The following is an 18,086-nucleotide window of genomic DNA, read 5'->3' as shown; positions in this document are numbered from 1 at the left end:
AGCAAAGCTTCACTCTTCGTTTGGAGTGTCTCTTCATTTCATATGCTACTAAATAAATAGGTCGTTTTCTTCTAATTGCAGAGAAATACATATGCTTTTCACACTTTTCTTTGTAAAGCACTAAACTTTATTCTTCTCTTAAAATAATCACTCTTTGTGATTAAAAGTTAACTTTTAGAAGAGATTTGGAGGATTCATTTATACTTGGTGTATTTTTAATCTAAGTGTTACAAAACCTCCTGGTTTTAATGGAGAAAAGGATATCTTCAGTAGGACTAAAACAATATAGACATTGATACTTATATCTTATTTTTTAAATAGACATATCTCATATTTTCCCCCATTATCCACTGATTTCTAAACTAAGGTTAAACAAGGACATTTCAGTCCTTGAAAATAAGGAGATGTAATCATTAATGTTTTCCTGGGTTGTAAAAAACAAAAATGAAGTAAAAAAATTCAATGTCCTATCAAGAAAATGTGTTTCTCAGTAGGAAGGGGAGGTGGGGTATGAAGAGCTGGTAGCAATTATAGGTTAATACAACTTGGTTTAAACAATTAGTGCTTAAAAATAACTCAATATCCTCCGTAAACTTGTTCATTCTCTGACTGGAGGTTCTGCTGCATTGCTGCATAAAACTTAAGGTTTGGGGGATTTGTCCAACATGGTTTCTTAATCAGGTTCAATAAATGCTTTTGAAGCACACATTTTTTAACAGAGGGACAGAAAGTGGTTCTTTTCTTGGAAGCACAAAGAAAGAGTAATGGATTGATGCGTTTCTGAGCCCACCATGAAGATTTGGTTTTCCCTTATTGCAACACCTCTGCTCGACTGCTCACAAGATTCATCTTCTCTATCACAGCAGTTGTCAAGCAGCAAATTGAGACTTTTAGACAGGTGCTTGACATTTCACTGACACTGTAGCATTCTTGATAAGAGATTGCAATATCTCAAGGAGACACCACCCCTACTACACACAGCCCCTGTTCCGTTTACATCCGCTACCGGTGACAGCGAGCAAGCAAGGGAGAAATGAATTGCCTTGATTAAAGGAACCTGAACCAGGGGGGCCGTGGCAGGTCAGTGGTGTTATTTCATTACCATGCTGCTCACTGGAGTCTGAACAACGGGTCACATCCATATCTCTGCAGTTGACTGGACACCACTAACTTAACAGGACTGGTTCAAAGGGACTGCCTTTACAAGCCTATGAGAGTTTTATTTTCATTCCCCCGAGCAACTTCTCCTATTAACCCTTTGGGTAAGAAGGGAGAAAAGCCAATTCAAAGGATTGTACAAAGTCAGATGTTTCTGGAAAATTAGTCACAAACAGATTAGATTTCATCTGGTTAATCAGCTTTAGCATTCATTGGCAATAAAATACAGTACTACTGTAGATTTTTCATGCCATGCTGTGTGTGCAGGGAAGGACTGAATACTTAATAGAAGATGCAACTCTCAATGCTGTCACCCTTTACAATATACTATTAAAGTAATAAAGTATTACTTCAATTGGCAATTGCATCTTTCAGAAAGAAATGACAAAAATCTAACTTTAGTTGTTTGACTGGTGTTTCATCACTAACAGAGAAAGGGAAAGAAAACAACCTTCTCACACACCAAGTGGGAGACTTGTGATTTCCATTTTCATTTGCAGTTTTTGCCTTTTCCCTTCAGTTAAATGCATGATATAAGCCAGATACACATAACTGTGAAATTATGATAATAACTGCAGTTCTTTTAAGTACATGAGTCATAACCAAATAAACAAGAGAATAGCAAACTAAAAACTATTTATGCAGTTACTTGGCTCCTAAGTGAATTGCAGCATGCAGGGTGAATAAAAATACAATGCATTGTGTTGAAACAAAATTTCCCTCCTTCCCAAAACTGGGGATTTGTTTGTTTGGCTGGAGGCTTTGGTTTTGCATTCTGTTCTTGAAATGTGTGATCAGTTCCATCAATGAAAACTCAAAGGAAAGCTGGAATTTGTCCCAGGATTTCGAGGAAAATTATTACAGAGGAGCTGTCAGTGTGTAAAAACCTTGGGCTATATGAATGAATGGAGCAGAAATCAAAGAATTAATTGATGGATATAGATGATAATTTTGTAGTTAGGAGGGAGTACTTAATTTTTACAATATTGCCTAGTAACTGGTTTGTTGTAGAAGTCAGGGCTGTTGTCTCCCTGAATTTCCATTAACTCCCTTGGTGTGACCATAGACAAGGCTGTTTACTTTATGTCTTTTGTCTCTGTTTGTCTCTTTATTCCTGTTTATCTTTGGCACATATCTAACAGTACGTTCAGGAACAACCTGATGTGCTCTTTTGAAGCGTGGTGAGTTACAACATTATTCTTAGGGCAATACCCTGAAGTGCAGCGTATTTTATTTTATATTTGTTTATAATGATCCCTGTTGTAGTTTAGGTACAATAATTATGGGTGAAATGTTTTATATTTGCATGATTTGTAGGAGGGCAGGTTCTATGCAACAAAATTCAGGCCAGTGACTGACTTGTCCATTTGCACATCCAGCATGGGTGTGTAATTCAGGGACATCCCGTTGTTGTGGTCAGCACAGCTGTGCTGACTGAAACATCTTAAATACTGTTACACCAGAAAAACTGTATTTTGAGCATTGATTTTTTTTTTTTTTTTTTGGCATCAAGAGTCAGTGGTGTGTTACTATCTCGGGACAAAGAATACCATCATCAATACCATCACTCATATCAGATGCAGTAAAGTATTCCCCATGCTCTGTGCATGCTACAAAGATGATGGCATAGATGGCAAATCTGCCTCTAAATAAACCCCTTAAAAATACTAACAGCTTGATCTTTCACTCCTGTCTCCTTTACATCTTTTCTTCTTTCATCTGTTTACCAAATGTAGAAAAACTTCAGAGTTTGACTCCTTGCTAATTGTATTTTAGAAAGGTCATTTGTAAGCTGACAAATCAGCGTTACCCCAGGGTCCTATTAACAGATTCTGTCTATGCTGTTAGCAGGCCCTATTTGTCTAGAGTTAGCAAAGCAAAGTTGGTAGTAAGTACTCCGGGTGTTTTGACCTTGTGGAAGGCCCTGGAACTTTCTGGTACCATCCCTATTTTCCTGAAGTGTAGATGTTTTCTTCGAGGCTTTGTGCCCTCAACTGACACAACATCTGACCTACTGCTGTCTGGCTAATATGCCTGAGAGCAAATCCATTTGCCTGGGGGATTTGCACGAGAAAGAGGGATTGCCCAGCACTTTCCAGGATCTACTGTCTGCTGTGAGAGTAAATTCTGTGTCTGGGGACTGCAGGAGTGGCTGATGCATCTTCCAGAGCTCCTCAGCCCTGCTGCTGGGCATGTGCCTCCAGGCATGTGAGTAGCCACAGTAAGAGGAGACTTTTGCTCATTTCACAGATGTACAGATTCATGGTGTGTGGTCTGTCCTTCATTGCAGGCTATGATGCAGGTGTGCTGCAGTGAGATATAAGGACATCTTCAGGGCATCAGTTAGGGATGGAAGGGGGAGCAATGTCTGATGCTTCCTAGCGATGTGGTCGAAGTTTCAACTGCTCTTTCCAGATTTTAAATCGAGATTTAGTATGCCAGACCTGCCCTGTCATGTGGAGAAAAGCCAGCAGCAAAATGATGGGAGCTCTGCACCAGAGGACTTGATGACAAGTATTATATCTAACTGGGTTTGATTTCACCAAGGGCTTGGGTTGTAAATCCAAAATTCAACTCCCTCCTCCTTAATAAGGAAGAAAATCCCATTCTAGAATCAAACCTCTGTGAAAAGTCGGGTTACATTTTTAATTGTCTACTGAACTAGCCATACACTTGAGAAAGCAGAACCCTCACATCTTTCCTCTTGTCAATAAACAGGGCCCTGTCTTTTGTACAAATGCTTATGTCAGCCAGTACTGGGGTTGTTTTGATTAATCACCTGGACAGTCTTAAGAGTTTTCAGCATGTGTCATCCAGCTGGCAAACAGATTTTAATTCATCAGAGCATCTACACTTAATTATATCTGATGTAAAGCCCTGAGATTTGGATGGAAAGATAAGATTCAGTGGGAGGAAAAAAGAGAGTAATCCAGGACTTCAGTTAAATGCTTATTTTGAAACAAAAGATAGGAGGGATTTTTTTTCCAATTTATTTACATCAGAAGACAGAAATTAATATCTACTTTTGTTGAAATTAGTACATTCCCCCCCTCCCCCTCTATATTCAGAGGGAAAACTAACACAGATTCATGGAGAGAGTGTCTCTGTGCTCACTGGTGTGGTCTGTTCTGTTGCCTCCACAGCTTCCATGTGATCAAAAGGTACAGGCCTCTGTCATAAACAAATGATTCCAGCAGATTCTCAAAACTTTTAAGAGAGGGGTTAAATGGAGAATAAAGTACAAAAGTTCACAAACCTGGAGGCACAAACTATGGTATCTGTTCTGTGCTCTGCAGATCTGCGATGTTACTTTGCACACAAATGACTTTAACAGATTTTTTATAGTGTAGTTTTGTTTCCCATTTTTTCATCTTTCTGTAGATGTATCCTGACTTTTTTTTTCTGATTGCTCATGGCAGTTTGTAGCAAGTTTCAAGATGAACTGGTAAAAAGTCAGTTTTCCCAATGCTGGTTTAATGCTTTCTTTAAAACATAATTAGTCTAGATGTTGTTGTCTGAAAATATACATTAAAAAAAATAAATATTCCACAATTTTGTAGGCAACTGACTGTCTCTCCATGGATTCTGTGGCTCTGTTTTCACTCATTCCTCAGCTCAGAAACAGATAATACAGGTGGCATGATGCATTCTTTGCAGTTACTCCACCCAGCATCAGGAAGCTCCTTTTCCCTCAGGAGGAGATCCCAGCTGTAGCACAGCTTCTCCAGCAGAGAAGGACAGCAAGCAATTCATACTATCAAAAACAGGGGAAATAGAAGGGTTTTTCTTAAAAGGCTTAAGAAATGTTGAAAGTTAACTTTTTATGTCCAAGGGAATCTATAAATTGGAGACTTATGGGAAGAAGACTGTTATTGTATTGTTATTGTCTTTATATTTTAGAGCCACATTGCTCCTGAGATATAATATAGGCTTCCCAGTGAATCAGAAAAACACTAGAGTTCCTTAAACTATTGCTGATTTTTGGTTTGGTTTGGTTTGGTTTGGTTTTTTAAGCTTACATATTTATTTATTTTTCTTTCAGGGAGATCAGCTCAAAGTTCCTTACTTTGTATCTAAACAGTGGGGCTCTTTCTTCATGGACAGATTGCCAGGCCTGGAAAATGCAGAGACCTTAGTTCACACGTGGTCCTGTAAATGTATTAGCACTTACAGCACAATTGCAATCCCTAGTCTGGAAGCAATAGCAGGTAAGGAAGATGTTTGGGGTTTTTTCCTAATGAATATGCAGTATTCATAATAATTTTGTAGTGTTGTAGATCTGGTTTTGAGATTACATATATTTAAAATACATTCAAAATACTCTGTTCATATGATGCAACACTTAGCACTAGTGGCCACTGATTACTTTGATGTTTGTGCTTTTAATTTGTACCTGATAGACCACGGGTTTTGTTTGTGTCTGCAAATACTAGGTGTTTAATTGATTCTCTGTTAGAGATAGGGTGCAGCGTTTACCAGACTGTAGATTAGTTCCCGAACTTGGTCCTTACTTCCCCAGTGTGATTTACTGTTTCTATTTTCAGTGGTGAGATACATTCGAAAGAAACAACATGCAAAGTTACTTGGGAGTGCTATACTTGCAAAAATGTTTCTCACTGATCTATATTGTCACACTTCCCCTGTCAGCTTGCTGTAACTTTGCAGCTGTGGTACCTAGCAGTGGATTACTAAGTGGTGGGGAAGAGCCCCGTGTGCTCCATCTACCGTTTTGCATTACTGAACTTTGCCGATACCCATACCTAAAAGGAATTAATGAATTAATAAATGAATGAAGAGCACAGAAGGCATTTACTTTACTAATCAGGATCTTTTGCTTGCTTTGTGCATAAGACCGAAGAACAAAAGGTTTGTTGCAAGAGAGCATTTCAAGCTTGGCCAGCAGTGACTTCTGCAGCAGAACACGTTATAGACCTTTTCTTTGCAACCATATTTTACACATGTACTTACATTGTATGGATATCTCAGAACAGAACAGTCATAGGCTTCCACAATTTATTTATGCTTCTGATATTTGCCATTTTGTAGTATATTTCAGCCTAAAGGCACAAAGCCCAAACATATCAATGGAAAATGCCAACAGAAAGATGACTTCCATAAAACTCCCATCTAATATCTTTTCCAGGGTCATACTGTGGCTTGCTTTGGAAGTGTTGGCCAAGAGAAAACAGTCAGCCGCAGTCTGAAATTCTGCCTCCTGGCCAGCTCCCCCCTAACCACAGCTCAGTTTAAAGCACAAGCAAGGGCTCTAAACCACAAGTGTATGACGAGCTTTCCAGCTACAGATGAAAGGGTGTGAACCCATAAGGCAAATCTGGGCAGTTAGTGAGTAGGATAGCTGCCTGTCATCAGCAGTGGAGCTCTTGCAAAGCCAGTTTCTCCATTAGGAGGGACACTGTGTGCTGTCCCTCACTGCATTGAACCAGTGCTGGGGCAGGGGGTCATGTCCATAAAAGTTAAACCCCAGTGCTAAAGGGTGGGGGAGAAATAGAGTTTTTAACTTTCAGTTGTGTGCCAGACAGCAGACTCAAAGTTGAAGGTGCAAGAACATCTCTGTTTTCTTACAGGGAGTGTTATTTCTTGTTTCTTTGTGTGGAAGAGCAAATGCTCATTATTATGGATGTTTAGGAATTCCTGACTCCTCTTGAATACCTTGTCTGATTCTTGTCACAGCAAGCTGTGAACTTTGCCAAGCCCTGAAGTTTTTGACTGCAGTTGTAAGTCATATATTAGCTGCAGCTAATTGGGAATAACTAGCTAGAAGAGATTGAAATGAGTTATGCAAGTTTGATGCTCTCCAGCTTTTCCTTTCCCATTCATCTGCTTTAATTACCAGCAGAGGACTTTCCACTGCCAAGCTGCAAAAACTCGGGCCTCTCCTCGAGATCCCCTGAGCCCAAGCGTGCAGCCAGGCTGCCACTAGGCTGACCACATGAACCCAGCTCCCAGCCAGCGATGTGCTGACTGTGAGAGCTCAACTCTGGCTGGCTCAACCTTGCTCAGCCTTGACCCAGCCAAACAAGCTGCCCTCCTCACTGGAGGTACGCTGCAGCCTCCTGTGAGCTGGGGGCTGACAAGGGTTTCTCTATCAACAATGTCTGACCTGGGTTTTGTACACCTACATGAGCAGTAGTAAGTGCCACATACAAGGCAGGATGCCAACAGCTCATGATCTGCAAAAATATTTGGTGAAATGTGGCAGATGGCTGCACTGCTGACTTTAAGATTGATTCTTGTTGTTTGGCTGCAATGAGTATCTGTACATAAAGAGCAGCTTGGCTTACTTCTCAAGACACACTGGAAAAGATTATTCCAAAAACTCTTCAACGTTACTCAATACTAGTAACTCACTTAATACCAGTTCAAAGATGCATTAGAAGTTCTGAACTTTAATCTCACCTCTGGAAGAGAAGATATTACTGGAATTGCATGCTAGTGCACCACAGTTCATCATCTAAACTCTCCTGAGAGTCTCTGAAGAGAAAATGGCATTTCCTTTGTGCATGAAAAAGTGTATTTCATTTATTGTTAAAATTGCCCAAAGGATACCTTCTACAATACCTTCTGTGTACTTTCATCCGTTTGGAGTGGAAGTATGATATATGTTGTACTGACAGTACGTGGTTAATAAAATAGTAGAAGCCAATGTCCCTATTCCTATTCTACATGCCTCACTCACAAATCCATCTGTTTCTGCACTTTTCTGCTGTTGAGTCTTTCCTCATTTACAGCTCCCTTACAGATTTTGAGCATTTTAAAGCACAATGATATCATAAGACAGATTTTCCAAACTGGGATCCATTACTGTGGGAATGTTACTTTAGAGCTCCCGCGTGGAAATTAAAAGGTGAAGAGGTCTCTTTGAAGAATTACATTCTGCATAAACCACAGTTTCCAGGACATCCTTCTCCACTTCAGAAAGTTAGGTATGAGTCAAGTAGAGGAGAATTACGCTTATCTTTCCTACCTGAATAATCTGAACCTTACCTTCAAGGACATCCACCCCTACTCTGTGACCATGTGATCGCATTTTAATAATTAACATGTTAATAATTTATTCCCTGCATCATATAGGTATTCCAAGACTATTTTCAACAATTTCAAAAATACCATTTCAGACGGGGATTTTTTTTTTTATTAACGGTTCTTTGATCCAAAAATATGATACAGATATTTCAAGCTAACGCTTTGCCTTTCAATCTCACTATGTTTGGTATTTTTATAGAAGTCACACTTCAAAAAATTCCATGAGGAGTTTTAGAGCTATGGGGAGAATTTTGGTAAGGGTGTTTTTTTTGTTTTTTGGGTTTTTTTAATTCATTGCAAAGAAAAGGTTAAGAAAGTGGGCTCTAAATTTTAATAAGGAGAACATAAAGAACTTTTTTTCTAATTTCGTAACTCTTAACCTAATGTTCTAAATTTGTCTCATAACCTCTGAATGGTGAACTTTGTCATAGGATTAAAAACTACTGCAAACAAGAATAGGAGAGTGAGTGATGTTGCAGCTCAAGAGAATTTCATTTCAGAGAAGAATTAGTGCAAATGTAAACGTTTTATGGAGATAGAGTTCATTTCACACTTTGGAGATTTGATAACCAAGCTTGTGTCATGCATGAGGATAATGCATTTTTAAAATCTTGTGTGCAATATGAAATCGTATCAGGGTTTGCCCATATGGCTGTATAAGTTTTTCTTCATGGCTTATTGTTATTTCAATTAGCTAGAACTAGAGGAAAAAAATCTCCATTATAATTAACCAAAGCTGTCTCTTTAAAGATGCCTACAGATCTGTACCCTGCCACTTTCTGCTGTAGTTTGAGTCGTCAGCCTGCTTGCTGTATAAATATAGTGATAAAATTGCCAGTGAACCATGACAAAGAAGTTCATGTTTCTGCTTAGAGCTGCAAATTATCTGCACAATGGAAAGCCCAAGGCAGCCGTGGCTGGGGCTCCAGAACTGGCAATGTGCAGGTTGCAGATACACGGGTCTGCCCAGCAGAGATCAACTACAAATTGCAATCTTCACACCCCATCTTCCACATGTATTTTAAAGGTGAATGCCCTGGAGGAATAAACTGTTATCATGGAAGACATGAATTTCACTGATCATGTGATATATTAACCACTAATCAACCATATACTACCAATAATACATATACTACTCTAGTCAGCCATATACTGATTTCTGTATCATAAACAGCATCATTTGCAATAATTGCAGAAGTGAAACAAAAAAAATCCCTCATGTTTACACCTTAGTTCTATGTTTTCTCATTGACATTGCATCACCAAAGTAAAATCCAACTCCTTTTAAAATTAAATTAGTCCTTGCTGTAACCAGACTGATAATTCTACTCTCATTCAAATGGTACAATAATATATAATTCCCTTTAACACATAGAGCTATCTATTGCAAGTTTGAAGTAACATTTCATATTTAATGCCTTATCTTACAACTTCTTTTACTTGCCAATTTCAGTGTAAGACTTTTTCTATACAATAGCATCTAAAGACTAAATTTATCAAAGTGCTTTGAGGATTTAAACTGCTTTGGGAATTTGCTGTTGCTAATAATAGTTGCTGCTACAAGGCCAAAGAGGTCATTTTTATAATTAAACCTTGTAAATACACAACAGTAACATTTCCGAGATTTTCTGGCCCTGAGGTTTCATACAAGGGGAAAAAAAACAGATAACAAAGATAACTGAATAGAGAGAAGATCTGTGTTCTGAGTGTATAAACAGCATCTTGATCTATGTGTCAGTTGAAAAGCATCAGATAATGTGAATCTGATTCATCTGTTCCAGGAAACTAGTTGCAGTGTTCTTCTGTTAGAAGAAAAAAAGAAAAAAACATGCCCAACACAAACAACAAATATAAGGCATCTATTTTTTTTTTTAGCTGGAAAATACAGCTGAAACCAACAATAAACAGCATTTTAACTATATAAAATACTGTTCAGTAAATCAGGACTAGTTTATAAAAAGTCTTCAGGACCTAATTACTTTCCAAATAGTCTGAGACCTCTTCTTTACCACAGGATATGACTACTTGACAGTAATTTTCAGTGTAGAAAGGACAGTATTAAGCATATTACAGTTTGTTCAGGCTTTTCTTCCTCCTTCAGAAAGGTGTATTGACTTGTGGCCCTGGAGACTGTGTCAAATCATGCAGAACCCAAAAGATTACTTCCTAGCCAATAGCTGACAGAAATGTTCCTGCCATCGTTATTCTGCTCTATGAGATGTCAAAGTACACCCACCTCGAAAAGATTAAAGGGAGAACTCATGAGCAACTCATTAAGAAAGGGGGAACCACTCAGTCATTTCTGCTTTAAAGTTATCCTTCAACTCAGGCAGCATAATTTCATTTGCAGGCCGTAATTAAAGCTATAATTGGATTTTGACTGGATCACAGGCTTATAGGGTGGGTTTAGATTGACACTTTATAAACTCTGGTTGTAATACAAAGTGTTGATAATTTTTGAGTGTGAAAAGTAGTGAAAATAGATAAATCACCAAGTATTGAAAATACTTGTCTGACCAGGTTGAAATTGTACATAACCTGCAACCTCACATGTACAAAAAACATAGCTGGAAGCATTTATGTGCTCTAGATTGGTGCCTAACATATTCTCTCTGGATTAAGATGGTCACACATGCACAAAAAACTATATAGGCCTTGTCTTCATGAGTGGATTTTTATTTTAAGGTAAACAATGTTTGTCACCCCTCAAGACAAAAAATCAGGGAAAGGGAAAGAAAACATTTGTTTTACAAGATAACAGAACAAGATGAGATTAACCCATCTCATGAGTTTGGAGAGGAAGGTTGATCTTGGTGAGTTTACCTCAAAATGAAAGTAAAGGAGTGTATCATCTCTGCATTTGTCTTAATGTAGCTTCTTCATGGTCTGAAAATGCAACTGCTTTGGGCGTTTTTTGGTTTTGGTTTTTTTTTAATAAATCAGAAATGCCTGTCAGCTCAAACTTGTTTCCAGGCTAACGTCTTCAACCTACCTCAGAAGCCCTTCTTCCTGCTCTAAGATCCAGAATGAGTCAGTCACACAGAAAGTAATTTACAGATCCCTGAAAGACTAACAAGTCTTGGTAGGATCTTGGCATTCTCTCAAGATTTTTTTTTAGATTAAGTCTTCACCTAGATATTTAAAAATATTATAGTCCAATATTTTTTTCTGATGAGTTCTAGATCAAGCAAAAAACCACACAGGTCTATTTTCTTACAAGACCTTCAAAAAACCACTATTTTAACTAAAACAAAAAAGAGAGACTTTTCACTCATGTAGAAATAATGAGGTTTCTCATGAAAACCCAAAACAGTAAAGGAATTTCTAAGGCTTTCCTTTGCTGCAGACTCTTAGCAGGCTCAGCTGCGAGTTAGCGCACGTCTTGTGCACAGCTGTTTTGCTCAGGAAGGGGTCAGCGGTCCCTTGGCCATAGGGTAGACCCAAAGTGATGTGACTTGTTATTCCCAAGATAATTACAGTAAAATTGCACACCACTAGCAATCGCAGCAGCCACGATGGGACAGTCATTCCATTTCCCCAGGCACTCATCCATCTGCAGAACTGGTAGTGAAGCTGCTGCTGCACATATCCCTGCAGCTTGCCACTGGGGTTTTCTCCAATTGCACTGTCTTCTGTGTTAAATACCACAGAAAAGTAACCAGTGACAAACCTCAGTGGCACTGAAGCTCTTGCTCAGGCCAAGATCAGGCCACACATCTCTGCTGGCAGTGCCACAGACATGATCTCCAACCAATACACCTTGCTGGCAAAAGCTCTTGTGTAAGTGCAAGTAAAGAAGCAAACCTGCACTTTGACTGAGAGTAGTTTTAGTCTTTATTCCTGTATGCCCGGGGTAAAGTGTACTGGGTGATATCACCAGCTATATCCAAACTCAGAAGCTTTCTCCTATGGAGCAAACCTATATTGAGGAGTGTCCCCTTTCCCATACAACGCCACACAGATACTCTCCTCTCCAACTTTTGAGTTAAGGAGTATGCAGACAGCAGCACGGACTTTCATGTAATTGACAGAAGGAATGCTTTTCTTGTGCTGACTTAACTCTTTTGGGAGCTTTGCTTTAGTACAGAAAATATCTGAGCTCCAGTTTTGGAAAATCAGCCTTAGAACTTTTTCTAAAAATAATTGCCATCAGATAGATCTACTTGTGGCCTTGGGTTTTTGTTTTTTTTCTTTTTGCCTCTATCCTGTCTCACATCCTGAGCTTTTAGTGCAGGTGCTGCTTTGGCTGTTAAAAATAGAGATGGGTGAGGAGATAAAAGCATTTAGTATTTAAGAAAAAGCAACACCTGTTACAGGTTACCCACAGACTGCAAGTCAGGTCACTCAAAGGCACAGCCAAACTGATGAGTTCCCCTGCAGCAATCGTGCTTACTCCACTGCTAAGAAATAATTATTAGAAGTTGTTATCATTAAGAAATTAATGTTTTCTTTCAGCAGTGACTTTGAAATACAATGAAAGATTTATGATAAAGCTTCTAGGCCAGCATTAATTATGGAAAATCCTGTAAAAGCAAAAGAATTTATACTAGCTGATGGTTTGCTCTCTGCCCCTATAATTACCTCACCCGGATGATGAGATGTAAGATAGAGCTCTGATGATGTTTTCTGAAATTTGCCACAATTAAGCAGTTTCAAGATTTTTTTTTTTCAAACTTGGGTATCACTAACAAGGTTTTAGTTCTTTTCCTTGGTGATAATCAGGAGGATATATTTGGATTCGCTTAAGAACACAACCCTGCTGTTTACTAGGAGGCTTCTGCAGCATCTGGCGCCAGCCCTGCTCACTGGCAGGGAGCAGATTTCAGGGTGGGAGAGGGAGTTCTGCTTTCTGTAGGGCTTCTCACTCGTCCCGGAGATGCTGCTGTGGTGTCATGATGAAAAAATGTTGGCTTTGCTTTTGTTGATCAATACTGAAAAATTATTCCTGACATTTCTGCAGTGTGTTTTGGGAGAAATCTGTTTCAGTCTTGGACCGTGCTTTTAATTGAAAAATAATGCCATCCATCTAAAATGCTTAGTTAAGATTTTATTTGTTGAATGTATTGGTTTGTTCAAGGAAGTTTAAAGAAATTAGAGTAGTGAATTTATCAAGCAGGCCTATGTCTGGATTAAATTAAAATTGTCTTCCATTCAGTTACGCAAATACTTTCCTGATCACTCATTGAGAATATTACATTTTCCCTTCTCCTTGTGGTTTCTCTTCCTTGCTTGTGGGTGGAACTCCAAGTCTTCCTGTGATAAAAGCTTGTGGCATTCATTTAGCTGGCCTACGCTAAGTGCACAGCACACGACGCAGTGAGATGTTGTAACTAAGATATAAATCCATCCATAACTCCTAAGAACACGAATGGATCTGGGTATACTTAAGTTCTTATACAGAACACAATGTTGTACTTAATGCCACGTAATACATGGATCTGAATAACTGGAACACAGTAACTGACAGTAGCTACTGTTCAAATATCATCATGGTTATTTTGTTCACACCAGGGCTGCTGGCTCCCTGTAAGGGAGGCGGGGCATCGCAGGAACTCCTCTGAGCTCAAGTTAAGCCATATAACCTGTGAGGGCTGCCCAAGCCACTGGGAAATGCTAATAACACCGAATGGTCAATATAAAAAATGGCAATATTCATCACTCATTTTCACTCAGGCTGGTGTGGGAGCAAAGAAAGGAGGGGGACAGGAACTCAGGGTGATGCATCTAACAACTGGCATTTCTGTAGATCTAGGACCTTCTATACTCCTCTGGGGCCCTCTTGAGACCCTTCATGTCTGATTTCTAGGAGTCTTTGGCTCTTAAAGGGAATATCCTATTTGTCTTGGGTTAAAAAAATTACTCGGAATGGAATTACCTAAGAATGATGGAAAAATCCTGGGACTGTGATTCTCAAGCAATTGGGTAGAGTCAGCTAGTTCCTTCTTCCAGTCTCAGGCTATTTAGTTTGTTCAAGTCTATTTAGGGTTTTTTAGGGCAGTGGCAATATTGGATGAATTTTGTGCTGAATTCTTTATCAGTGTAGATTAGGACTCATTAGAGCCTTGCTGTCAGACTGTATCTCAGAGAGGACTACATATCTGCCCCCTGCCTAATTTATGACTCTCCATCAGGGTTAGGTGAGAGGTGGGTGCCAAGATGCAAAGGTCTACCACCACAGCAGCAGCTGTGAGCATGTACAACAGCAAACCCTGAAGAATTTACTGGGAATAAACACTAGGAAAACAACTTGGAAATATGCAACCATTTTTTTCCCCGCAAGATTGCCTTTATTATCAAATGCTGTATGGAGTTTTCTTTTTCATGCTTTTGCAAAATGGATATGGATATTTTCTAGCCAAAGTCAGCTTGCTGATACAAAAGCAGCATTTAAATTGATAGACTGGGGTATGAATATATAAAAATGTGATTATTCTCTTTTGGAGCGTTTTGCATTGTATGTAGAATGGCTTGGGTGTTCAAGCTATTCTGTAAAGCTAGTTTACCAAGAAATACCAATGAAATTACCATTCTGATCCAGTTTATTATTTTCCTCAGTAATAAGCAACTCTGTAGCAAGTCTGCCCCATTTGTACTGCTCTTTGATTAAACTGCTCTTGGGAAATTGCAGACTGCTAGACTATTAAGCTAGTAAAAGCTTTTTCATAAAAGTAACTGTATGACATTTGATTTTTATAGCTCATAAAAATATTTGGAAATATTTGCTTTCGTTTTCAATTTATTTTGTAATTTTTTAAACCTTTGTGTTAAACTGAGCATTATAAGTAGACTCAGCAGCCAGTAAATCCACTGGGCCTTCTGCATACTAGGAAAACATCTGCCTATTCTGCCATCCTCACAGTGATCTCCAGAGATTTCCCCAATTCAGACAAAATAAGAAAATTAACAACTTTGACAAGCTAAAATCACCCACTTAAATAATTCTCTTCCAATTAACTTTCCTCCTATCCTACTTTATTCCAGCCTCTATCTGATTTTTCAGCTTGATCTGAGTACTCACTTGCTTGCTGTATTATATTCAATATGAGTTTAAAGCTGCAGACCTGGATGCTGCCTGGTGCCTGCCTACTAATCACCTCTGAGACAGAACTGGATTTCCTGTTGTTTTTTCCGAAACTACTAAAATTGTGGGTTTCTGTTTCGTAGAAGCTGTTGAGTGGGGGGAAAAAATTGTAGCATGTAGTGACACGATGTCACTTCCCCAGGTTTACTCCAAATTTTAAAAAAATTTGCAAGTCGTAAGTTATTGTAAAGATGAGCTGAGTTTTATGCTTTACTTTGATTCTAAATAGACAACCTGGAAAGGAGCTAACCCTGTTTGGGGGGAGATTGTTTTTTTTCTATTCATTTATTGGGAAGGGAATTGTTTCTTGAACTAAGTTTTGTTTATATTTTTTTAAAATTTGGTTTCTTGAACTTTGAGTACGAGGTGAGCACGGGAAGTATCAGTTTTCTGTCTGGGAGGGTGGGCGGGTCACTGCTGGCAGCAGAGACTTCTCAAAAAGTTACAGAAAAGAAAGCTTTGACTGTTCAGAGCTATTTTAATGCATTCAGTGTTCTTTACAGACTGGAAGTGATGAGTACATCAAGTTACAAGTACAGATTTCTAAGAATGCTTGATAGAAATGATGTTGTTAACATTGGATTTCAAGAAGGTCTAAGAGTGGGTGCCTTTTGGGAATCTTGCTTCAAAAGCCATGAAAAACAAAAAAAGGATCTGATTCTTTGTTTTAAGCATAGCTCTCATATGAGTAGATTGCTGGGATAAAAGAGAAGGTGACAAATTAAAGAATGAACTTGAAGGTATATTGGGAGAAAAACTGCATCTAGGCTTAATGAAGATTTTTTATTAGTATTTAAGCATTAGTTAAATAATTTTCTCTGACTAGCATTACTTCATCAATCAAAGGACTGAATATCCTTTACTGCAGTTGAATAAACTCTAAAAGTCAATCCCTTGAACAGCTGAAGATGCCAAATAAATGTGTAATCGTGCAATCTGATTGAATTCTGATGCTGGTGAGCAAACAGCTCAAGGTTTTAAGAAGTACTGCTATTCACCACAGGCTTATTTTTTATGTGATACAGGCTGTGTTGCTAATCAGATGTGGTATGTTTCTGTCTTTCAGATTTACCACTGGATTATAGATTTACACGATTTTCCTCAAATAGTTCAGCAACTGCTGGGTACTACCCAAGCCCTCCAAGAGCACTGCTGCCAAGTGAGGACTCAGCAATGAAGAAATAGGTTGTTGGCTTTTTCCTTAAATAACCCTGTGGCCCTTACTTAAACTGCTATCAAATGCTAATTGGTGAAAATGCTGTGTGATGCTTCATAAAATAGAGTGATGGATTAAAGCAGACTCCTGTGTAGACTTGTGTTTCACTTGTTTCTCTAGTCCAGCCAGAACAGGTGAGTGATGCATCCTTCTCTCTAAGCCTTCCAACCACCACTACCTTTCACAAAGTGCTGTTGATTTTTTCCATGCACTGCCCACAGCCTTTAGGAGAAATGTAATAGTAATAGCACATCCTGAGTTACATTCTACCTTTCTGAGGAAATTTTAGGTGGTCTCTCTATGTGAGACGATGCTGTTGCTACCACCATAAGCCCCAGGAAAGACACAAACCAGACCCTCAGCCATATTTCAATTAACAGTTACCTTGGCAGCCCAGGTTATCACCATATACCAATGTTCTGCAGGCTCTGAGGAATTTATTCTCCCACTGTAACTGTTCTTGGAGACAGAAAAAGACTGAGTCCCAAAAACAAAGATCATCATACTCTAAGAGAGATTTGAATGGGATTTAGGCAACTAAATGCAGACTGATCATTCAGAAAGCCTTTATCATACTTTATATTCCTGAAAATGCTTGACTACTCTTCAGCCATAAGGTTCCCTACATACTTTTTCCTCCTTTAGTCCTCAATACCTCACACATCAGACCTCTTCTGCAGAAGGAGGGAAACCTGCATACAATTCCCTTCTCTGATGGAGTGGATTCAAACGCACATTCTCCACCTCCCTGGGAAAACCTCCCAAGAGTAGGGAAGGTATAGCAACCGGCCATCTTTGCTAAGCACAGCCTCAGCCAGAAGAGGAGCAAGACTCAAGGCATGAACTGAAAATATGTGATTTTTACCTACTTATTTATTGTTCTCCATGGATTTTAGTTCAAAGACCTGTTCTCCAGCACTTAAGACAGGGAGAGCTCACTAACTAACACAGGCTAGCAGATGCAAAAACATGTCAAATATTTGTTTAGTCAGCAGTTTTGTCACACTAGGATGGCAGGTTTTTGGATAAACTTCCCTCCAACTTTAAAGAACAATAAACAGAGACTTAGTTTTCTTGTTTCCAATGAAAAGAACTCAACTTTGTTAGGCCTAGACGATTACCAGAATGGATTTAGTTTGTATTGACACTTAATTTGTGTCACCACAGCTCACTCTGTATCTTTGCGGCTTCACCAGCTTAAATATTTCGTGTCAGAATCAGACACAAACACCATTCCACCTCGTTTCAGAGATACTGGCCTCTGCTATTTTTTTCCTGCCTTTAAATAGAATGTTATTTTTACATTCTTTTGAGGCAGTATACTTGCAAGTAATAAACAGCATTTCCAAATTAGCATTAAGCGTTGGTTTATTGAAAGGGAAACATAAAACAAATGGGGACAAAATTGAGAAAAACTTCCTTTAAGACAAGGTGAATGAGGAATGAAAATGGAAGTGCCATTCTCCTCCTAAAATACAGACTGAAAATATTTGACTTGAGATGGTGACACATACTTTAGTATAGTTGAGTTTATTTGGAATTCTTTTAATTAGCATCAATGTCTTCAGCAGCAAATCTTGCTCATGA

At 38.8% G+C, this 18,086-nt stretch overlaps 1 protein-coding gene across 1 annotated transcript in view; it reads left to right on the top strand.

Moving 5' to 3' along the window:
* Window positions 1-16,583, top strand: part of NT5DC1 (5'-nucleotidase domain containing 1) — a 124,459-nt gene extending 107,876 nt beyond the window's left edge. Inside the window, exons 11-12 of the mRNA XM_014879285.2 lie at window positions 5,201-5,366; window positions 16,350-16,583. Of these exons, the coding sequence (XP_014734771.1) occupies window positions 5,201-5,366; window positions 16,350-16,468 (285 nt within the window). The 3' untranslated portion in view covers window positions 16,469-16,583. The remainder of the gene's footprint in view (window positions 1-5,200; window positions 5,367-16,349) is intronic.
* The last annotated feature ends 1,503 nt before the right edge of the window (window positions 16,584-18,086 follow it).

Source organism: Sturnus vulgaris, chromosome 3, assembly GCF_052056855.1.
Source record: "Sturnus vulgaris isolate bStuVul1 chromosome 3, bStuVul1.hap1, whole genome shotgun sequence".
Taxonomy (NCBI): Eukaryota; Metazoa; Chordata; class Aves; order Passeriformes; family Sturnidae; genus Sturnus; species Sturnus vulgaris.
This window is presented reverse-complemented; position numbering and strand designations above follow the sequence as displayed.